Here is a 24,483-nt window from a genome sequence, read left to right as displayed (position 1 = left end):
CTTCTTGCATTCAGACTGAGGGTTCCATGAGAAAAAGAACATAATAATTATCTTTTTCGAGCGACGCACGTTTTCCAGAGGATGAAGGAGTCGTCGTCTGTTTTTGACGTCCAGGCACTGAGCTCTGACGTCACTTCTGAGTATGGAGCAGCAGACATTGCTGCACTGGCAGAGAAGTGTGAGGCTGTTCTGCAGAACCCACATTCTGGAGGTCATTAAAGTGTGAGGCTGTTCTGCAGAAGCCACATTCTGGTGGTCATTACTGTGAGGCTGTTCTGCAGAACCCACATTCTGGTGGTCATTACTGTGAGGCTGTTCTGCAGAACCCACATTCTGGAGGTCATTACTGTGAGGCTGTTCTGCAGAAGCCACATTCTGGAGGTCATTACTGTGAGGCTGTTCTGCAGAAGCCACATTCTGGAGGTCATTACTGTGAGGCTGTTCTGCAGAACCCACATTCTGGAGGTCATTAAAGTGTGAGGCTGTTCTGCAGAAGCCACATTCTGGAGGTCATTACTGTGAGGCTGTTCTGCAGAAGCCACATTTTGGAGGTCATTACTGTGTGAGGCTGTTCTGCAGAAGCCACATTCTGGAGGTCATTAAAGGGTGTGGCTGTTCTGCAGAACCCACATTCTGGAGGTCATTACTGTGAGGCTGTTCTGCAGAACCCACATTCTGGAGGTCATTTCTAGTGAATGTGTTGAATTCAAGTCCATAATGAGTCTAGAACTTAAACATGGCCATTTTGGTGCCCTAGGCAAGATTATGATTTTGTGCCCCCCCCCCCCCCCATAACGGCAAACATAATATATATAAAACATTAATAACAACAGCCATATGACGGACCTTAAAAGTTTAATTATTCTTCAAAACAACTAGCACACGCTATACAATACAAATAATAATTAAATAATAATAAAATAAAATAAAATAAATAAACAGAAATAAAACAGGGTTACTGTTCAGATTAAGAGGAAATTAAAAGTCCTGACAGCTTCCACACAAACAATGCAAAACAGATACATAGCAAATAATTTTGCCATGATAGCTTACATTTTAAATTTTACACGTCTGGACTTCCTTGCAGCAAAGGCATCGGTGGTATCATCAAATGATACCTGTCTTGAAAGCTCATGATTTATGCTTATTAAAGCAAGTCCATTGAGACGCTCTTGTGACATCGTGGATCTCAGGTAAGTTTTTATAAGCTTTAGTTTGGAGAAGCTCCTCTCTGCAGCAGCAACTGTCACTGGAGTAGTGAGAGCAATTCTCACGGCCACCCACATGTTGGGATAAATCTCCTTCAGTTTCTTCTCCTGTATGAAACTGAGAAGTTCCAAGTTGGTCATTTTGGGTTTTGGCAAATCTGGGAATGATTTACCCATCCAGTGTCTCTGTAGCTGGTAAGAGAGGCTTCAGTTTTCTTCAGGAGATCAACTGCAACATCCGTCTGCATTGTCTCAGACTGCAATAACTTGTTGACATGCTGAATTTCTGTCAGGATGTCATCCCATATCACAGTACAGACAGAGAAACGGTATGATGCAACCTCTTCAGCTAAAGACTGTGCCTCAATTTTTATCACCGGATCTGTGGTGTGGTCTCTCACTTCCAAAAGTGCATCTCTGACTTTTGCAGCCTGGTATCTCACAGCCTGTACACTGTTGATCCGACTTTCCCACCTAGTATCTGACCAGGATTTCAGTGTTGTGTAGACATGTGTTCTTAAGATGGACCATCTCTGAGTGGAGGCAGAAAATAGTGTGAAAAGCTTCTGCAGGAAGCCAAAGTAACCACTGGCATCTGCAGAGCTTTTTGCCCATCAGCTACCACCAGATTTACTGTGTGTGCACTGCGTGGCACAAATAAAGCTCGATTTATTATGCTGTGTTCTTCTGGCATGTACGCACATCACTGAACAGAAAGAAGTAGAGAATATCTGTAAAGACAGATAAGCCATGGTGTTACTGCTATTGAAATGCACTAATTAATTTGTTGACCTAAAATGTTCATTAAGATGTTGGTTGTGGTTATTTTCCCGCACGTCTGTTTCTTGTGTACGACCGGAACTAATGTTTGCCGTCACATGTGTTGCTACGACGGAGTTAGGTGAAGCGCAACACTAAGACTGCTGGCGCTGTGGTTGTTTTGACGTTCGTATGAAGATGGTGCTTTATTGAAGACATCCTTTTGTTTGTATTTTTGGTTTCACCGTCTGGGGTCTAAGCATCGACGCAGAACACCCAGAGAATTGTATTTTTACTCTTTTCAGGACAAGCGGCCAACGAGGTATTTGTAGTATTGTTAGCTAGCGCCAGCTAGCGTGTGGCACTCAATATTGTTTGTTACGTATCGTGCAACAGTGACGTGCAGTCAGTGGAGGCAGGTGAGGCACAGCCTCACCTGTCATCATATAAAATCATATAAAAATCATGTATTTGTATTATTAAAAATAATATAAAAATCATATAATATATAATATAACATCAGTGATATTATATTGTATATTTTATGATTTTTTTATTTTAAATAATACAATTAGTGCGTCACGTATTCTTGTGCTCAGCGGCATTAAAATACTGCAGAATGAGGCCACATGTAATACTGCCTTCAGCCCATAGGAGACCCGTGAGTGATTCAGCGAACTCATCAGCTGATCCGCTCGTTCAAGACAGGCTTGTAAACACGGAAGCGCTGGCTGTCTGGATGTCTGGACGTCAAGCAAGAACCCGTCTTTTCTGCTTTTCTTGCCTTCTTTTCTCAACTTCTGAAGATGTCTGGACTCGGATGGGATATTGCGACATGAAGAATTTACCGAGAAGCCTCCAAACACGAGCAGCGACCGCGCGTATTCATGGTCAAATTGCGGGACCGATTCGAGCAGAACCGCGGCGGACTGGGCCTGACAGAGTCCATTGGATGTGAACGAGTGTTCTGTAACGTTCTGGAGAACATAAGCTGTCAAATGAAGCCCAGCTTTTCCTCCATCTCTCTCTCTCTCTCTCTCTCTCTCTCTCTCTCTCTGCAGCCCCAGCTGGACGGCGACACGCCCCCTCACCCACACCCGTCTCAGAACATATGTTTAACAGTTAAACATCAGTTAAACTTTAACTGATCAACACGTTAAATGTTTCCAATCAAATGATGAACAAGCTGTAGGTTCATTTATTTGTAAATCTGACTGTGCCTCACCAGACACGAACCCCACCGCACGTCACTGTCGTGCAATGTATTAATATTTCTTCGTTGTGTACATTTAATGTAGTTTTCACGGCGTACGGTGTATGACAGAAGGAGAGAAAAAGAGAAGAGCAATAAACGCCCGTTTCAGAGAACCAACCTGTGTCTGTGTCGTCATGCAAAGAGCTACACACGGTATAATGGCGTTCTACCGTCGTCTGGAGAGGGAAACTGTTCCAGCTTGCTGCACACGGAGATGACGCATTCAAGGCGTCGGAGAACCATGGTGTGTTCACGAACATGGGACATGTGACAACTCACGTCAGAACGAACAATTATCGGCTGAAAACGCGTCTATGAGCCGTGCAACGCCAAACTAATAATATGGGCTTTCTAACATACGTTTATTAGTTTATTATTTTCCTTTTTTTTAATTTATTTATATATATATATATATTTTCGAGGCTTGGAGTGGCGCCCCCTCCAGCAGGTGGCGCCCTAGGCAATCGCCTAGCTCGCCTATGCCTAGAGCCGGCCCTGCCTCCGCATGTCGCGAAAGAGTAGTTGCAAGGTTGCATGCTCTTTAAGCTGTTGGGTTTCTGCTTTTCCTCGGTTCTTTTATTATATCTCGTGTTGGAGGTGTTTATTCAATGATGAGTCAGGAATATAAAACGAATCAAGTTTACTGAAGGTTTTCAGTAATTACAAAGCTGGTAAGGAAACACAGCGCCGGACTCTGCCGAATCCCAACAAGCTAAGCGATGACTCAAAGGGATACGGGCCAATCTCCCTTCTGTGTGTACCCTTCAAACTGCTGGAACGCCTCATCCTGGCTTGCCTCACCCCAGTGATCGACCCCCAGCTCCCCAAAGAACAAAAGGCTGGTGCCGTCGTCTTGGACCTCACAGCTGCCTGACACTGTCTGGCTGCGCTGGCTACATATGAAGCTTCTGAAGACCATCCCGGACAAGCACCTGGTGAGCTTCATTGTGGAGATGCTGAGCAACTGCAGCTTTAAGCTCCAGACCAGCAACGGCCAAAGCAGTAGGGTGAGAAAGCTCAGGAACGGTGTCCCACAGGGCTCTGTGCTGGCACCGATGTTATTTAACATCTAGGGCGATGGTGGCGCAGGTGGTTGAGCGGGTCGTCCTATGATCGAGAGGTTGGCTGTTCGATTCGATTCCCGACCTTCACATGTCCACTGTCGTTGTGTCCTTGGGCAAGACACTTCACCCACATTGCCTGTGTGAATGTAGTGAGCGAGTGAATGTTGGTGGTGGTCAGGAGGGCCGATGGCGCAAATTGGCAGCCTCGCTCCTGTCAGCCTGCCCCAGGGCAGCTGTGGCTAGTAGCTCCACCACCAAGTATGGTGTGAATGAATAATACACAATGTGAAGCGTCTTTGGGTACCGAGAAAAGTGCTATATAAAATCAAGCATTATTGTTATCTACATCCACGACCTACCCCTAACAACATCAACGAAGTATGCCGTCCTTGTATATAAGTATGTCGTCTGGCTATGCAGACGACATGGCAATCCTGCTTATCAAACCCTCTTGGGAAGCAGTAGAGGAAGGCCTTACAGAGGATATGGCCATCCTATCCTCTTATCTGAAGGACTGGCGACTCAAGCTCAGAGTCGAGAAGACTGTTGCAACAATGTTCCACCTCTACAACAGGGAAGCAACACGTGAAGCCAACATCATCGTTGACGATGCACAGCTACAGTCCCAGTCCTCCCCGACACACCTTGGCGTGAAGCTCGACAGAACATTGTCCTTTAAACCAGCGGTCCCCAACCTCTTTCCTGACACGGACCGGTTTCTTGCCGGTCAATTATTTCGCGGACCGGGGGTGTAATTAAATAAAAAGAAAAATGAATATATTCTTAACAATAAACGTTATATTATGCACTTGCAATAACTATTATAAACAAGTATTACACCAATATCTACTCACCATAAATTATGGTCCCAATAATTACTTCTGTCCTTCATGTTCACATTTTTTGTTTAATAAATACCACATTCTTGTGTTTTAATCCAGGCTTCAGGTCTTTTACTTCTGGGTTGGACTTTCCATTAGCAAAGAAGCTCTGCAAAAACGTTTGTTTTGTAATTTTATTTTCGCTAGTTTACGTCTGTTTTTAGTAACGTATCACGTAAAGCATGACAATTCACAGGTGAATTTTACGTTGGCGAAAATCCAGTTGTTTTTCAAAATAAAACACCCTTTAGACGCTAATAATCGATACAACTTAAATTGCATACATTATTTATTCTTTCTGTGCGGCCCGGTAACAAATGCCTCACGGACCGGTACCGGGCCGCGGCCCGGTGGTTGGGGACCACTGGTTTAAACAACATCTGGACAGTGTGAAAGGAAAGACCACTGCCCGTGCAGCACTGATGCTGCGTTTAGCCGGAACCACGTGGGGAGCCTCCACCGAGGCCCTGGTCCTTCCTGCTACTGAATACTCTGCCCCAGTCTCGAGCCGTAGCACCCATTTCCAAAAGCTGGACGCTGCCCTTAATAGCACACTACGGACTGTCTCCGGATGCCTACGTGCCACTCCAACCAACCAACCGGTCCTTGCTGGAATCACCCCAGCAGAGATCAGGCGAGACGCAGCCATACTAGCTCTCGCTTGGAAGGCACATCTGAGCGAATCCCACCTCCTCCACAAGGTTGTCATGGAGACGCCACATCATACCCGCCTCAAGTCCAGTCGCCCTTTTGCCGCACAGGCCCAGGAACTGCTTCGCACAACACCAGCTGACATGTCTAAGGAATCCTGGGTGAAGGCCAGATGGAGGGACCAGTGGAAGGCGGCAGTACCATCATGGCTCCACCGCTGCATTGAGCATCCAACAGATGTTCCTGGCCAGGACCTACTCCGCAAGGATGGGAATACCCTCAACCGGCTGCGGACAGGAGTTGGACGCTTTGGTGCAACAATGCAGAAGTGGGGTCTTGCAGACAGTGCCCACTGTGAATGTGGGGATCCATCACAGACTGTGGACCACGTGCTGACCAGCTGCCCCATATACCGCCGGCCAAATGGTGATCAGGGCTTAATTGACTTGGACAATGACACACTGGACTGGCTTGCTGCTACAGAGCTGAAGGTCTAAGGACATACGACAGAAGAGGAAGTGCTACACAACACAACACAGGAAAGAAATTATACAAAGTTACAGGAACAAACATTGACCAAAGTATGTCTCCATGGTAACCCTCTGGCAACTGAGAGGCTCCTCCCCCTCAGGATGGCTCAGAATTAAAAAAAGATTTACAGGTCATTTGTTTAACCATTTTATGCATCACATTATTTTATGGATGAGTTTACTTGTTTAATCTGTTGCTATGGGAACAGCAACAGATTCAAAACAGATTAACTCCAGGAAAGGGAGCAAAGGAAAAATACAGAGATCATCGAGGATCAAGAAATATGAACGTCCAGAGACAAGACTTCCTGTTTCAGGCTTTTTCCTTCAAAATAAAACGACAGCTTTTTTCAGGTGGAATGAATTTCGAGTGGATCACCAATGAGCAGATTAATGGATTCCCCCTTTGATCCGGATGAACCATGGTTTGTTCTTTCATGCATTCAGTATGCCTCTCTCATCAAGTTGAAAGGGCTCAAGATACGACACAAACTTTATGTAAATTTACCATGACATAATGCATCTTCTTTATGAGATAATATAACATTTTCAACGTCAGCGGCTTCAAAACTACGTCGCCATTCCGTGACGTCGGCGACAGAACCGCTCAGGTTACTACGACTGTGTTGCGACCACTGTTAGGAGGTAATTACAAAGTGGAAAGGATTCCTATAAACCTTTCACATTTTCATAAACTACTTCAATGCTGGATCTTGTCTGAACATAGGGGGGTCTGAGCAATGTCGTTACCATACCCCTAACCCATTGACGTCATCAATGTGCACGCGAAAACATGGCGGCGACCACGTATGAATTTATGTTGTAAACAAAACGGATTTGATAACTTAGGAGAAATTTTTATATATTTTTGTAAATGTACTTTTAGACCGATTTGTAGTTACAGTTGAGGTTCCCTTTAAGCTTTTACCCAGGTGCAAATAGTCACGTCTCCAGCGGCTAGCAGGTTGCAAGCAGAACTGTCACACCCACAACACCAGGAAGTTGGGAAACCATAAGGAAGACCCCCAAGGACAAAACTCCCTGGAGTGAGTTTATTGACAGGACAGGGTGTTGACGGATCAATGAGACTGGGAATATTCATTGGAATGGAGATGGAGCAATGGGACTGGGAATATTCATTGGATTGGAGATGGAGCAATGGGACTGGGAATATTCATGGGATTGGAGACGGAGCAATCAGACTGGGAATATTCACGGGATTGGAGATGGAGCAATCGGACTGGGAATATTCACGGGATTGGAGAAGGAGCAATCGGACTGGGAATATTCATGGGATTGGAGACGGAGCAATCAGACTGGGAATATTCACGGGATTGGAGATGGAGCAATCGGACTGGGAATATTCACGGGATTGGAGACGGACCAATCGGACTGGGAATATTCACGGGATTGGAGATGGATCAATCGGACTGGGAATATTCACGGGATTGGAGAAGGAGCAATCGGACTGGGAATATTCATGCGATTGGAGAAGGAGCAATCGGACTGGGAATATTCACGGGATTGGAGACGGAGCAATCAGACTGGGAATATTCACGGGATTGGAGACGGATCAATCAGACTGGGAATATTCACGGGATTGGAGGAGCAATCGGACTGGGAATATTCACGGGATTGGAGATGGATCAATCAGACTGGGAATATTCATGGGATTGGAGACGGAGCAATCGGACTAGGAATATTCACGGGATTTGAGATGGATCAATCAGACTGGGAATATTCATGGGATTGGAGACGGAGCAATCAGACTGGGAATATTCATGGGATTGGAGACGGAGCAATCGGACTGGGAATATTCACGGGATTTGAGACGGATCAATCGGACTGGGAATATTCACGGGATTGGAGACGTAGCAATGAGACTAGGAATATTCACGGGATTGGAGACGGAGCAATCAGACTGGGAATATTCACGGGATTGGAGACGGAGCAATCGGACTGGGAATATTCACGGGATTTGAGACGGATCAATGAGACTGGGAATATTCATGGGATTGGAGACGGAGCAATTGGACTGGGAATATTCACGGGATTTGAGACGGATCAATGAGACTGGGAATATTCATGGGATTGGAGACGGAGCAATTGGACTGGGAATATTCACGGGATTGGAGACGGAGCAATGAGACTAGAAATATTCACGGGATTGGAGACGGAGCAATGAGACTGGGAATATTCACGGGATTGGAGACGGAGCAATCGGACTGGGAATATTCACGGGATTTGAGACGGATCAATGAGACTGGGAATATTCATGGGATTGGAGACGGAGCAATTGGACTGGGAATATTCACGGGATTTGAGACGGATCAATGAGACTGGGAATATTCATGGGATTGGAGACGGAGCAATTGGACTGGGAATATTCACGGGATTGGAGACGGAGCAATGAGACTAGAAATATTCACGGGATTGGAGACGGAGCAATGAGACTAGGAATATTCATGGGATTGGAGACGGACCAATCGGACAGGGAATATTCATGGGATTGGAGACGGAGCAATGAGACTAGGAATATTCATGGGATTGGAGACGGACCAATCGGACAGGGAATATTCATGGGATTGGAGACGGAGCAATTGGACGGGGAATATTCACGGGATTGGAGACGGAGCAATGAGACTAGGAATATTCATGGGATTGGAGACGGACCAATCGGACAGGGAATATTCATGGGATTGGAGACGGAGCAATGAGACTAGGAATATTCATGGGATTGGAGACGGACCAATCGGACAGGGAATATTCATGGGATTGGAGACGGAGCAATGAGACTAGGAATATTCACGGGATTGAAGACGGACCAATCGGACTGGGAATATTCACGGGATTAGAGACGGAGCAATGAGACTAGGAATAATCATGGGATTGGAGACGGAGCAATCAGACTGGGAATATTCATGGGATTGGAGACGGAGCAATCGGACTGGGAATATTCACGGGATTTGAGACGGATCAATCAGACTGGGAATATTCATGGGATTGGAGACGGAGCAATCGGACTGGGAATATTCACGGGATTGGAGACGGAGCAATCGGACTGGGAATATTCACGGGATTGGAGATGGAGCAATCAGACTGGGAATATTCACGGGATTTGAGACGGATCAATCAGACTGGGAATATTCATGGGATTGGAGACAGAGCAATTGGACTGGGAATATTCACGGGATTGGAGACGGAGCAATGAGACTAGAAATATTCACGGGATTGGAGACGGAGCAATGAGACTGGGAATATTCATGGTTTGGAGACGGGGCAATGAGACTGGGAATATTCATTGGATTGGAGATGGAGCAATGGGACTGGGAATATTCAAGGGATTGGAGACGGAGCAATCAGACTGGGAATATTCACGGGATTGGAGACGGATCAATCAGACTGGGAATATTCATGGATTGGAGATGGAGCAATCGGACTGGGAATATTCACGGGATTGGAGACGGAGCAATGAGACTAGAAATATTCATGGGATTGGAGACGGACCAATCGGACTGGGAATATTCATGGGATTGGAGACGGAGCAATGAGACTGGGAATATTCATGGGATTGGAGATGGAGCAATGAGACTGGGAATATTCATGGGAAGAAACAGGTGGGAAATGTGGGATTTTATTGTAAAGCAGAACTTTCTGTCTAAAGAAAGGAACCAGCAGGACGACTTCAGCCTTCGTCTCGTTAACAACACAGGAAGTGATTGTGATCCGTGAACAGACAGGAAGCACTGGGGGAGGGGCGGAGTCCAGGAGGAACAAAGACACGCCCGTTTACTCCGACACCTCCGGACTCGTTAGTGTCCAAGTCCCGCCGCAGGTTCCAGGAGGACTGGAAGCAAAGGAAGGATTTCTGAGGACGGACAGCAGAGACGACTCTAGAGGCCGTCAGATGTCTCTCGTCTCAGATCACATGACCCCAGGAGGACCAATAGGACAAAGGGAAAGCACAAACAACCCAGCAGCCGAAGAGTTAGAGTGTAACGATGGAGGACGTTCTAAGGACGTCGGATGAAGACAGTCTTAAAGATCCTGTTTGACGTCTCCAGAGAAGAGAGACGAGAACAATCCCCGAAATATTTAAATGACACCGTTTAGACTCTAATCAATAAGTATCGATCACTGGATCCTCGTCGCTGATGTCTTTGATCGGATCGTGTTCTGGTGAAGACCCGGTGGACTCCAGTTCAAACAGGATGATGTGGGGACACCGCTCCTTGTCCCAGAACCCTGCGGAGACAGAACCAACAGAACTGAGCAGAAACGCCACGAAGCCACACCCGAACCCGATCAGTCCACCTTAAATGTCCAGGTGGACTCATTGTCTTTGTCCAACAACCTCAGATCCCTTCAGGTGAAACAGCTTCACCTTTTGTTGTGGAAAAGACACCAAAGGACAAAGACTATCTTGTCTCACAAGTCTGACAGAGAATAATCTCCCCGTGTCAGAAGGTTCTTCTACACATAGTTTCACACACGAAGACACTCACTGCGTTCATTCTGTCCTTGTCCCAACGCGCGCCGGCTGGATGAAGACCTCTGGCTGCATGTCCGCCTCCAGCTGCATGTCCAACTCCAGCTGCATGTCCACCTCTGGCTGCAGTCTCTTCGTGAGCTCAGCGCTGTCCTCAGAAGGTGGACGAGGTTTACCTGGATAACAAAGACGCATCAGTCCACCGCTCACAGTTGCAGGTGAAAGGATGCGAGTGGATCACCAGCAACACTCCATCAAACAAAAGTAGCTGCTGCTAAACAGAGGAGACGAAGAACGGGACGTCCTCCGAGAGGAACCGGGGACAGTTTAACGCTTGTGTTACAAAAACAGTCCCATTCATGACCCTTCAAGTGGACAAAATGTCCACCTGTAAAATGTAATATTTTTCCTGACCTCATTCTGCACCTGATCCAGTTGGAGAGATAGAGACACCCCACCCCCACCCTGCATGACTGTGTCAAATTCCATAAACATTGATAAATAATCAACTGAGATATTGAGGAAAATATTTTGAATCTCCATTGACTGCAATATTAACAAATAGTTCCAAGTGATCCAGAATCCAGGATCTCTTCTGGATCATCACCTAAATGTAATCATCTGTTCCTGGAAACATTCCCGACAAATCCTGGAAACTTCATCCAGATCCGTCCAGAACCTTTTGAGTTATCTTACTAACAGCCGGACAGACAAACGGCGGCGGGAAATATGGGTTTTCAAATTTAAGCCCAAATTACCCCCCTTTCAAAAATCACCCCTCTGTGACCTTTTCTTGGACACTATGTAGAACAAATGGACATGTTTGTCTGAAGGGTCGTGGACAGGTTAAACATGGATTACACAGTCAAATTATGGACGTTGAGATTTTGTGACTCCGCCTCACCAAAGAGGACGGTGGTTGTCCTGGAGGGAGTTTAGAATTTCTGAAATGGACTAAACTGTCCAGGAGTTACTCAAGGGTCAACACAGCACGACTGTCTTCCCTGGTCCGTCATCGTGGTTCTGGACTCTGAAGCTGAAACCACCTCCTGTTTGCTTCATCAGGTCAAAGTGTCCAATCAAAGCCAGGAGACAGAGACTGGTTCTGTCTGGGTCGCTCACCTGTCCTCTGTCTGTACAGCTTGAATCCAACGGCAGCCGTGAGGACGAGAAGAACCGCTGCAGTGATGACGATGATGATGATGGCGTTCGCGTTAGTGGGTTCCTCTGGAGAGCAGAAAACAACGAGTCAGAGAACAACGTCCATGTCCCAACAGAACCGTCCTGCAGACGGACACCACCTGGTTGGTGGTCCTGCCGTCCTGTTTAGGTGGTTTCATGTCCACCTGTCCACAGGAGGACGGTCTGTGCTGCTTTCTGTCCTGATGTTGGTTCCAGTCTCAGGGAGACTCGTCCAATGTTCTAATGTTCTAGTGTGTTCTAATGTTCTGACAGAGGTTTGACTTTAAAACTAGAAACTTCTGAAAAATGAAATGGATCCAAAAGACTTTTTCTCCAACTCCAGACTGAAACCTCCGAAGCGCTGGAACGCTGCGTCCCTCTGCTGAGGCTGGACAGTCCCACAGCTCTGTGGACCTGTCCTCATGGAGAAACACAAGGTTCTGATAACATCCTGGTCCACATCAGGAATATGGGGAACGTTTTACATCCCAGCTTCTGGAGAAACGAAGGAACGTGGTGAAGAACGCTGATTCCATAAAGGAGCGTTAGAATCAACGTGTCTTCCCACGGTACTGAAGGACTTCATGTTGGACCCGTGTCCCACCCTCCTAGCTTCACGTCAACATTCACTGGGTTCTGGATCATCCTGCTAACAGATCCAGGTCCTATCAGAACCTCCTCCGCAGTTCTGGATCATCCTGCTAACAGATCCAGGTCCAATCAGAACCTCCTCCGCTGAGGACATGAACTGACTTTACTGACATCGTCCTGCATGAATGAAAGCCCAGTGGACATCGGACGGCCACCACCAACAGAACTATCACTGATTCAAAGGCTTCCGTCTTCTCTGCAGGTACCGGGTTAGGGTTCTGGTACCGTTGTCTGGGTCCCGGGTGGGTTATTGATTATCTGAACTCTAAAGTTACACAGAAAACAGCAAACGACAATAAAAGAAACAAAACTTCTGTCCAACTCTTCAAACCCATGATCTGGACCATCAGAGAGACAGAAATGTGTCCCCACCTTCACCCCCTGATCCCAGTCTCACCCCAGTTGGTCCAGATCTTTCCCTTGTCCAGTCTGGTGACCAAGTCGTCCTTCACACCGAAGAGCTGGAACACACAGTCGTACCTCCTCCAGTCTTCAGCCGCCGCCGATGAAAGGTCCAGGTCCACACTCATCTGGAAGGTTCCGTCATGGTTGGGGAGGATCTCTCCGTGCTCCACCTCCTCATGAAGCTCCTCCCCATCCTTCCTCCAGAAGAGAGCGGCTCTGTCTGGGTAGAAACCTGTAGCGAAGCAGCTGACGGGAGAGGAAGGAGTCTTCTGGAGGAGAAACACTGAGGGGAGCTCTGGAGGAGGAGACAAAGACACGTTAGAGAGGGGAGCTCTGGAGGAGGAGACAAAGACACGTTATAGTGGGAAGCTCTGGAGGAGAAGACAAAGACACGTTATAGAGGGGAGCTCTGGAGGAGGAGACAAAGACACGTTAGAGAGGGGAGCTCTGGAGGAGGAGACAAAGACACGTTATAGAGGGGAGCTCTGGAGGAGGAGACAAAGACACGTTAGAGAGGGGAGCTCTGGAGGAGGAGACAAAGACACGTTAGAGAGGGGAGCTCTGGAGGAGGAGACAAAGACACGTTAGAGAGGGGAGCTCTGGAGGAGGAGACAAAGACACGTTAGAGAGGGGAGCTCTGGAGGAGGAGACAAAGACACGTTAGAGAGGGGAGCTCTGGAGGAGGAGACAAAGACACGTTAGAGAGAGGAGCTCTGGAGAAGACAAAGACACATTAGAGAGGGGAGCTCTGGAGGAGGAGACAAAGACACGTTATAGAGGGGAGCTCTGGAGGAGGAGACAAAGACACGTTAGAGAGGGGAGCGCTGGAGGAGGAGACAAAGACACGTTAGAGAGAGGAGCTCTGGAGAAGACAAAGACACGTTAGAGAGGGGAGCTCTGGAGGAGGGGACAAAGACACGTTTGAGAGGCGAGCTCTGAAGGAGGAGACAAAGACACGTTAGAGAGGGGAGCGCTGGAGGAGGAGACAAAGACACGTTAGAGAGGGGAGATCTGGAGGAGGAGACAGACACGTCATCAGGAGTCACTGTTGTCGCCAGAGACACTGAAACAACGCAAATAAACCTCAGAGGAGAGGAGGCGACAAAAGAAGGGAGGAGCAGAGGAGAAGAAGACTGAAGGAAAGAGAAGGAGGACAGAGAGGTAAAGGACAGAGTGTGTCTCTGTGTGAGGGTCAGAAACAGCAGAGGAACATGAAGGTTGTTGGTTTGAAACTCCACCAGGTGATGTGCTTCTACCTGTTCTCAGCAGAGAGCTCCTCCCATACTCCAGATACTTCCTCCCCCACTCAGGACACACCTGGGTGAAGTAATACTTGTTGTATTCCATCCAAGCTCTATTATGATCCAATCTCTGTTTGGTGATGACAGCCTGAGGACTGGGAGCGATCCATGTCTCCGTCTTCAGGTCCAGGACGATGAAGTCTTCTCCATTATAACCATGCTGATGAAAACCAGTGACCTCTCCAGTCTCATCGTCCCACTCACAGCCGTACATCCGCTGGAAAATGTGGACACCTGAGAGAGAGACAGACTCCAGTCATCGACCTGGTCCTCACTGGACCCAGCAGAACCAGCAGAACCAGCAGAACCAGTCTGTGTCCCGGAGCTTTAGAAACCCAGCAGTGATGCAAAAGGGTTCCTGCAGAGGTGTGTATGTGTGTGTGTGTGTGTGTATGTGTGTGTGTGTGTGTGTGTGTGTGTGTTTACTTCCTACAGCATGAACACAACATTTAATAAACACAAACAAACCTTCTGATTGGTTGAAGCGCTTCCTTAAAGTTTCCATGTTGAATTTGTTCTGTTCTTGTTTCCCCACTTCGTTCCTCGTCTGTCGGGTCCAGTACTCTGGATCCTCTGCTGTGACTTTGTCCATCCAGTCCTGTTTGGGTTCTGCTCTCTTGGTCTTACTGTCATAGTGATACATCTGGACGTCATCCATCAAACCAACGGACACATACTCCGGGAAGTTTGAGACTCCAGAAGACGCCGTCTCGAAATACTTCAAAGAGTGAGTCTCTGAAAGAAAAAACAGAATCACGATCTGAAGGTTGAACCTGTTTCCACCTGATGACATCACTTCCTGCTCTCCACTCACACCTGAACCTGTGACCGATGACAACTTCTGGTTCTGATCACAGGTTTGAACTCTGAGGCTCCTGCAGCTGAAACCCAGCAGAACTTCTTCTTCTATGGTTTCACAAAGTCCCGCTGGTCATTTTCCACCATCAGCTGATAACTGGCATCATTTTCAAGGCCAGATGTCGGAGAGTTTGTGAATTAAAACGGTTTGACCCTAAAGATTTGGGTTTCAGCACCACAACAAATAAAGGTGTGACCCGGTCCCGAAACACCGTCAGGTCCTGATGGGCAGAACCTGCAGAACCCAAAGCCTGTTTCACTCACAACAGATTTTGTGATGAATATTTCTCATTAATATTGATAGCTTTAATATTTGAAGGACACGGTTCTATATAAGAAAGAACGCCAGTCTAACACCAGTTATAACACCAGTCAGCAGTTATTACAGCAGTTACAATACCAGTTATAACACCAGTTATAACAGCAGTTATAATATCCGTTACAGTCTGGATTCAGAGCGGATTCTGATCCTCTGACGTTCCAACATTCCCTCCATCATCAGCTGACGTCTCTTCCTTCTCGTCCTGGTTCTAACAGTTGGTTCTGTTCAGGTATCAACAGGAAGGTTCTCTGATTTGTTCTCTTTGAGTTCTGACACTTCCATTGTTGTTCTCCTCAGAACCTCCGCCGTCGTCTGAAGACGTGGACGTCCTGTTTCTGTGTCACGTCCAGAATGCTGAACAAATCCGTCCCCTGCTCATAGTTCGGTGTGGAAACCGTGCGGTCCAGTCCATGCTGGGTTCTGAGGCTGACACGGGTCAGAACCCATCCAAACGGATCAGGACATTTGTCAGCTGGAGAATAAAGCTGTCCACTCTCTGGTGGACAAACTCTATCATGAAGACGCAGCTTGGAAACCATCTCTAAACCGGTTTGTTGTTGGACCTCAGCAGAACCACCGACCGACACCAGCACACCTCCGTCATCAGGTCTGATGTCCGTCTGAGCCGGAGGTTCTGAACCCATCAAATTAAAGAGGACAAAGAAGGAAGAACTACCTTTGTCCTCCTGTCCCAGTTTGACCTGAAGTAAATGGACTTTACAGGAAGAACTTTAAGATGACGGGTCGGTACCGTTTGGACATTTCTAGACTCCTAACATTTCAGGAAGTCCAACAACAGAACCGTCAACCCAGACAGCAGGATAGAAACTCACCTCCCACCGCCCCAGGTACACCTGTACCCAGAACCAGAACCAGAACCAGAACCAGAACCGAGGTCTTCATCGTGAACTGTCCCATCTGCAGCTCAAACAACAGAACAGCCACAAGATTCTTTAAAGCTTCCAGTCCGACCATCAAGGGTGAAGTGAGGACAAAACACGAGAGGAGCGGACTTCCCCGTCCGTCTGAGCCAATCAGAATTTAGTCTGAGCCAATCAGAATTTAGTCTGAGCGATGACGTCGCTTGTTACTCGGCAGAACTGTCACAGGTTGTGAATCAAAAGCGAAAGTAGAATGGATCTTATTTTAAGCTGCGTCAGAGTCTTTGTTTGAGCGTCTCAGCAGGTTCTGAGTTCTGGACGCTGAAAACTTCTGGACCGACAGAAACGTGAGCCGCTGTTGATGTTTGATCCGGATGCTGCTCCGCTTTCTGCTCCACTTTCACTGCGCTCATGTTCCTGGTAGAGTCAAACGGAATAATAAAAGTCCCCCCTTGAGTTCTTCAGCTGAGACAACAGAACCCATGATCCGAACAGGGTCCATCTTTACCTGACAGGTTCTGCTGTTGGTGACGTCGAGGCTCGACCTGCTGGTCGTTACCTGAGCTCATCATTTAGCTTCAGTAAGGAAGTAAATGTTATTTATATATTATATATTATTCATGGATCACCTTCACAGACAACAAGCCACAAAGTGGCTGGCCTAACTCTGAAGTTTAACCTAGATAGAAGGCCAAAAAAAAACACCCTGTGGAGACTGAATACTGGACTATTGAATAATAATGCGTTCAAAGCCGAAATGGAACCCAACAGCTGAGGTGTATCTGACCGTAGGGGGACAAACATACTTGTTGCAGGTAGCCCTAGCCGACAAATTACCATATGATGTTATACTGGGAAACGATGTTCCAACCTTAATTGACCTCATATTCCAGAGTAACACCGGGCGACAGAACGGTGAGGGTGTCTCGGTCTCGGACACAGCCGCAGGGGGGCGAGGCACCACATTTAATGTTCTCACCTGGGCTCAAGCGGCTAAGGTGGCGTTTGAAGAGCTTCCCTTTTGGGAGGAGGAGCTGGAGTCCAAACCAGGGAAATCTAGGAAGCCCAAAACCCAGAAAAGGCAGGAGAAGTTCGCACATTCTGTGAGGGAGCACAAGGAGATGGACGAACCCCTCAGGCCCCTTGAATGCGATATCCCGTCGGACCTCGGTCCGCTGCAAAGACAGCACCCCTCTCTCAACTGTTGGTTTGATAAAGTGGGGGATCAGGGGGAAACCAACTGTCTGGAGGAAGCTAGATATGTGATTAATAAGGGGATGTTATATCAAGTTAAGGATCAGCGCGAAGCCCTGGCGTTACCCCACCAATTCCGGCAGCAGGTAATGGAACTGGGTCATTCCATTCCCTGGGCGGGGCACATGGCTTTCCAGAAAACGCTCCTTCGGATTGGACGTCGGTTTGTGTGGCCGGGTATGTATGCCCAGATCTCCGCCTTTTGCAAATCTTGTGAGAAATGTCAACTAACCGCAGGGAAAGGTGTCGCCCCCGCCCAGCTGCTGCCGCTGCCAATAATCGGTACCCCATTTGAGAGGGTTGGCATGGACATTGTCGGTCCGCTTGAACGGAGCTCAAGCGGGAAGCGATTCATTTTAGTGGTTTGTGACTACGCTACCAGATATCCGGAAGCCTTCCCCCTGCGGTCAATTAAAGCCAAACAGATAGCGAATTGTCTGGTGCAGCTATTTTCCAGAGTTGGAGTCGTGAAGGAAGTTCTGACAGACTGTGGTACAAACTTCATGTCCAACTTGTTGAAGCAGGTCTATCAGTTGTTGGGGATTAAGGGGATTAGGACCACACCGTATCATCCCCTAACGGACGGGTTGGTAGAGCGCTATAACCAGACCCTGAAGCATATGCTGCGCAAGTTTGTCTCCAGCACAGGCGCTGACTGGGACCAGTGGCTGCCGTATCTGCTGTTTGCCTACCGGGAGGTCCCACAATCATCTACCGGATTCTCGCCTTTTGAACTGCTGTACGGCCGCCAGGTGCGGGGACCCCTGGATCTCCTGAGGGACTACTGGGAGCGAACAGAGACTGAGGGTGACAACATCATAGCCTACGTCATTAAGATGAGGGAGCGGTTGGAGGCTATGGTGGCCCTGGCTGAGGAGAACCTGAAAGAGGTGCAGCAGCGTCAAAAAACCTGGTACGACCAGAAGGCTAAAAATAGGATCTTCAGTCCGGGCCAGAAGGTACTGTTACTGTTGCCGACAAGTGAGAACAAACTGCTTGCTAAGTGGCACGGACCGTATGACGTTACTAGACAGGTTGGGAAAGTAACGTATGAACTCCGTATGCCAGAGAGAAGAAAGAAACATCAGGTTTTTCATGTGAACCTGCTGAAGGAGTTTCATGTCCAGGCCGAGCCGGCACCGCAGTTATTAGTCAGAGCGGTGCGGGATGAAGAGGTTACTGAGAAGTATTTCCCGACCAGTGCCGAGGAGGTGGCTGTGGTTGACCTCTCCCACCTCTCCCCCTCTCAGCAGGAATCGATTAAGCCATTGCTGGACCCCGCTCTTTTCAAGGAAACCCCGGGTTTCACTTCGTTGGTCCAGCATACGATACGGCTGAAGAGGGATGCCCCCGTTCGTCGGCAGAGTTACCGGATACCAGAGCGGTTGGTGCCGGTATTACGGACAGAAATCCGGCTGATGCTGGAACTGGGAGTCATTGAGGAGTCCAGTAGCGAGTGGTGTAGTCCTATCGTACTGGTCCCTAAGAAGGATGGCTCGTTGCGGTTTTGCATTGATTTCAGGTACCTGAATGCGGTTTCCAACTTTGATCCATATCCAATGCCACGTATCGACGATTTGCTGGAGAGAGTGGGAGGAGCGGTTTACATCACCACCTTGGACCTCAGCAAGGGTTATTGGCAACTGGCGCTGGCCCCGGAAGCAAGGGAGCTGTCAGCATTCAAGACACCATTTGGTATGTACCAATTCAAAGTCATGCCATTTGGTCTGCAGGGGGCACCGGCAACCTTCCAGCGCCTCATGGACCACCTTCTGCGAGACGTGTCTGATTTCTCGGCGGCCTATCTGGACGATGTGGTGGTGTACAGTAACTCCTGGGAACAACACCTGCACCACCTCCAGGAGGTTTTGCAGAGGATCAGGATGGCTGGTCTCACCATCAACCCCCGGAAGTGTGCGGTGGCCCATCGGGAAGTACGGTACCTTGGCTTTACCATCGGCTTTGGGAGGATCAAGCCACAGGTGGACAAGATGGAGGCCATTCGTTCATTCCCGGTCCCCACCACGAAAAAGGGGGTGAGAGGGTTTATTGGCCTGATTGGGTGGTACCGGAAGTTTGTGCCTAACTTTTCCGAAAGGGCGGTGGTGTTGACGGATTTGACCAGGAAGGCAGCTCCCAGTAGGGTGCGTTGGACTGAGGAGTGCGAGCGGGCCTTCCACGACCTGAAGGGGGCTATCTGTACGGGGCCGGTCCTGCGCAGTCCAGACTTCAGCCAGCCCTTTATCCTTCAGACGGACGCCTCTCGGAGTGGGCTGGGGGCCGTCCTGATCCAGGTGAAGGAGGGGGAGCGGAGACCGGTTGTCTTCCTCAGTCGGAGGCTGCTGGACCGTGAAACGAGGTACTCAACGGTTGAAAAGGAATGTTTGGCCGTAAAATGGGCCATTAATGCTCTCAGGTACTACCTGCTTGGACGTCACTTCGAGTTGGAGACGGATCACCGCGCTCTGCAGTGGCTGCATAGGATGAAGGACGCTAACAACCGCATCACGGGATGGTACCTGTCCCTGCAGCCATAGGACTTTGAGGTCCGGGTCAAACCAAGGGGGAAACTAGATGGGGGTGGCTGGGTGGTAATGGGATTGCCCAATTTAGAACAGGTGCTTAAATACTGGCAGACACCCGGCATGTGGGGTCGGCCAGAGGAGCGAGGACCCAGCGTCTGCGACGAATGCACCTGTTTGGGCGCTGGGGATGTGGTGAGGTCACGCCTTGGAGGAAATAAAGAGTGACGTGGACCATCTGAGGACTTTCTCTGCTCTTTTGTTTGTCTACTCGCCACCCACCGCTCATGCCGTCTTGCTAACAGCAGAGGAACTAAAGACCTATTTGGAATTCAACGATAATGGAACAGTTAATCCTGCAATCCTGTGGGATGCTGCTAAAGCATATCTTAGGGGGAAAATCATAGCCAAATGTGTGAGGCTGAAGAGGCTAAGAGACAAGAAATTAGCAGACTTGCAGGCGCAACTAAAAAATCTGGAACAACTGCATAGTATCAATCAGGATCCTTCGACACTGGAGCAAATGAGGCCAATTAAACAGGACATTGATAAGATCCTTAGTGAGGAAATTGAAAAAAAAGCTAAGATTTATGAAACAGCGACATTATGAGGTGGGATCTAAAGCATCTAGATTACTTGCATGGAAACTTAGGAAGCAACGAGATGAAAATTCAATCCACAAAATCAAGGATCCTATAACAAACAAGTCATATGATAAACTGGAGGGAATCCATAAGGCATTTGAAAAATATTATCAATCTCTATACACACAACCAGATAAGCCAGATGACTCTTCAATTCAGCAATTTTTAGCTTTATTAGATTTACCCTCTATAGGAAATGATCAAAACAATACATTGGTTCGTGAAATAACAATAGAGGAGATTGATGGTGGAATTTTGGGTCTCAGTGCCAATAAATCACCAGGCTGTGATGGGTTCCCTCCAGAATGGTACAAAGGCATGAGAGAAATGTTACTTCCTCTGCTGAAAGCCTCCTTCAACCACACCCTGAACTGTTGACTCCGCCCACCATCATGGAGTGAAGCATTTATATCAGTAATACCAAAGGAGGGGAAGGATAAAATGGACTGTAAAGCATATAGACCAATTAGTGTGCTGAATGTAGACTATAAATTATACGCAGCTATTTTAGCCAACAGACTGAACACAATAATGGTCGTTAATCGATGAGGACCAGACAGGCTTCATGAGTAACAGGCAAACACGACAATATACGGCGAAAGTCAAGCGCAGTCCTTCTCAGCCTTGATGCGGAGAAGGCTTTCAATTCAGTGGGATGGGACTTCTTATTTCAAGTTATGAAAAGATTTTTATTTTGTGATTTGTTTATAGGAACACTCTACTCCTCACCAACAGCAAGGATAAAGATTAATGGCTGTCTCTCAAACCGTATAAAACTACAGCGAGGATGTAGACAGGGCTGCGCTTTAATTTTTTTATCGAGCCACTGGCACAGGCAATAAGAGAGGACCCTGCTCTGCAGGGCATAACCACAGGGAATGTCAGAAACAAAATGTTTCTGTACGCAGATGACGTTATGGTAACACTTCAAAACCCTGAATCCAGCATTCCATTATTAATGAACACTCTGGAGATGTACGGGAAATACTCGGGCTACAGACTTAATGTCCAGAAACACAACTGTTACCTTTTTATTTTGTCCCTTCAAGACAACTAAGAGGCAGATATAAATTAAATTGGTCACAACAGCAAATTAAATACCTAGGGGTGTTCCTAACAAAGGATCTCTCACAGATGTTTGATGTTAATTATAAACATTTTAACATGGAAGTTTATGATGATCTGGGCAGGTGGGGCTTGCTCCCTCTGGACCTGGGCTCCAGAATTCGGACTGTTAAAATGAATGTTCTCCCTAGACTGTTATATTTATTCACAGCTCTGCCAATTGAGATCCCAGTTAAGCAATTTAGGGAGTGGGACAGACACATTTCAAGATTTGTTTGGAATGACAAAAAGCCAAGAGTGAGATATTCGACACTGCAGCAGCCGGTGGAGAGGGGGGGGGGGGCATGAGTCTACCTTGTCTAAAGGATTACTATCTGTCAGCTCAACTGAGGCCCCTGGTGTGTTGGTGCAACCCAGCCTACGAGGCCAGATGGAAGGACATGGAACTGTCTTTAACAAACCTACCAGTTCAGTCTGTATTGGGCTGCCCAAGCAAATCCATTGAAGTACAACAATTTGGGAATCGATGTGTTAATTTCTCTTTGATAATATGGTCAGGGGTGGTGAAAAGATTTAAGCTCCACAGAGAGATTGGACTTCTGAGCTGGCCGGCGTTTCATCCACACTTCCTCCCAGCAGCAATGGACCACAGGTTCAAACAATGGACCGAGCAAGGCATCACTGCCTTCTGTTCGATCGTAAAGGAAGGAAGGCTAATGAGTTTTAATGATCTATGCCGGACTTATGAGATGGAGAAAGAGGATTTTTACAGATATTTACAGATCCGCCACTTTTTCCATAATGAAATACGAGCTTCTGTCAATATAGAACCATCAAAGGTAACACAATTATTCATCGATGCTTATAGTTCAAAGGGTACTAGAGGCATTGTTGGTCAGTTGTATAAAGGATTTAATCTCATGAATAATAATACAACGACATATATAAAACAGCGATGGGAAAAAGAAGCCAACATTATTATATCTGATGAAATGTGGCTTCAAATATGGCATACTCAAACTTCATCCACAAATTCCTTTTTTTGGAGAGATTTTTGTTGGAAGAATATTATTCGTTTTTTTATTACCCCTCACCAGAAAACAAAATCGAGCGGGTTGCAGTATTCCTGTTGGAGGGAGTGTGGAGCAGACACTGCCGATTTTGTACATGTATTTTGGTCCTGCCCACTCCTCCAGCCCTTCTGGAGAAGTGTGGAACATTTAATCTTTGAAACTTTTGGAATATTATTTAAATCCTCCTTTATTTTTCTATACCTCGGGAAATTACCAGACGGGCTCAGAAAGACAGATGAGTATCTTCTGAAGATTTTTATGGCCGCAAGTAAGAAAGCAATAACTAAATGCTGGCTCCAGAAAAACCCTCCTACTATCAAATTATTTCAAAATATTATTAACTCTGTTTGTAATATGGAGAAAATGACCTTCGCTCTCCGCCTACAGAAGGAGACGGGGGATAAACTCTGGGAAAAATGGGACTGCTATATCTTTAAGACCCGCGTTGAATGACTGTTTTGAATTGTACCTGATATGTTTCCTATCATTTTTATATATTGTGTATCATATTATTGTAGCGACCTTGCCCTCACCTGTTCTATGGTTTTTTGTTGTTGTTGTTGTTGTTGTTGTTGTTACTGTTGTTGTGTATATGTAATAAAAAATGTCAAAGTCTAAAAAAATAAACAAGCCACAAAGTGCTTCACATGGAGAAGACAGCCTCCACGTGGCCTCCGCTGTACCAAGTCTTGAGAAGATGAGTGTGTGGATTACTTTCTCCAGGTCTGACCGTTGTAGCATGTGCTTTACTTTTGTAATCAATAGTTGGTGAAAGAAGCACGATCGATCAGTAGAATTGATGTGTGAGGTGAAGTCCAGATTGTGATCAAATATAACTCCCAGGTTTTTTGCAGTGGGTTTGAGGTTGTGTGATAGTGGACCAAGTACTGAAGGACAGAAGGGGTCAGGGGGGTTAAATAGAATGATTTCTGATTTGGAGTTATTTAATTGAAGGTTAAAAACAGCAGCTAGGCTTGCTGGGTCACCAGGTCTCAGGGGAAGGTATATCTGTGTGTCGTCTGCATAACAATGAAAGGAGACGTTATGCCGCCGGATGATCTGGCCCAGCGGAAGCATGTAAATTGAAAATAAAATTGGGCCTAAAATCGAACCTTGCGGTACACCACAGCTAATGAGTGCTTTAGAGGAAACAAAGTTATCTATGGTGACTGCAAAAGTTCTTTTAAAAAGATACGATTCAAACCAGCTTAGTGCCTTGTCCGTGATCCCAACTCATGTATTTAAACGATTAATTAAAATCACATGGTCCACTGTATCAAAAGCCGTGCTTAAATCTAAAAGAATTAAGACGGAACTGTCCCCCCCGTCAACAGCTAAAAGAAGGTCGTTTGATACTTTGAGAAGTGCCCTTTCTGTACTGTGCCGTGCTCTAAAACCAGACTGAAACTCCTCAAATATATTATTATGACACATAAAATCTAAAAGCTGCGTTAAAACCACTTTCTAAAATTTTAGATAAGAAAGAAA

At 47.0% G+C, this 24,483-nt stretch overlaps 1 protein-coding gene across 1 annotated transcript; it reads right to left on the bottom strand.

The window, feature by feature from the left end:
- Nucleotides 1-9,971: 9,971 nt before the first annotated feature.
- Nucleotides 9,972-16,414, bottom strand: LOC137913694 (major histocompatibility complex class I-related gene protein-like; the record flags this gene model as incomplete). Its single annotated transcript, XM_068757329.1, has 7 exons — nt 9,972-10,593; nt 10,854-11,013; nt 11,960-12,064; nt 13,068-13,370; nt 14,332-14,610; nt 14,845-15,111; nt 16,390-16,414. Coding segments are annotated over 6 exons (1,134 nt in total), but the record flags the coding sequence as incomplete, so codon positions are not given.
- Between the last annotated feature and the right edge of the window lie 8,069 nt (nt 16,415-24,483).

This window comes from Brachionichthys hirsutus, unplaced genomic scaffold (assembly GCF_040956055.1).
Source record: "Brachionichthys hirsutus isolate HB-005 unplaced genomic scaffold, CSIRO-AGI_Bhir_v1 contig_747, whole genome shotgun sequence".
Taxonomy (NCBI): Eukaryota; Metazoa; Chordata; class Actinopteri; order Lophiiformes; family Brachionichthyidae; genus Brachionichthys; species Brachionichthys hirsutus.
Note: the sequence above shows the minus strand (reverse complement) of the source record. Positions and strands in the feature narration are given on the sequence as shown.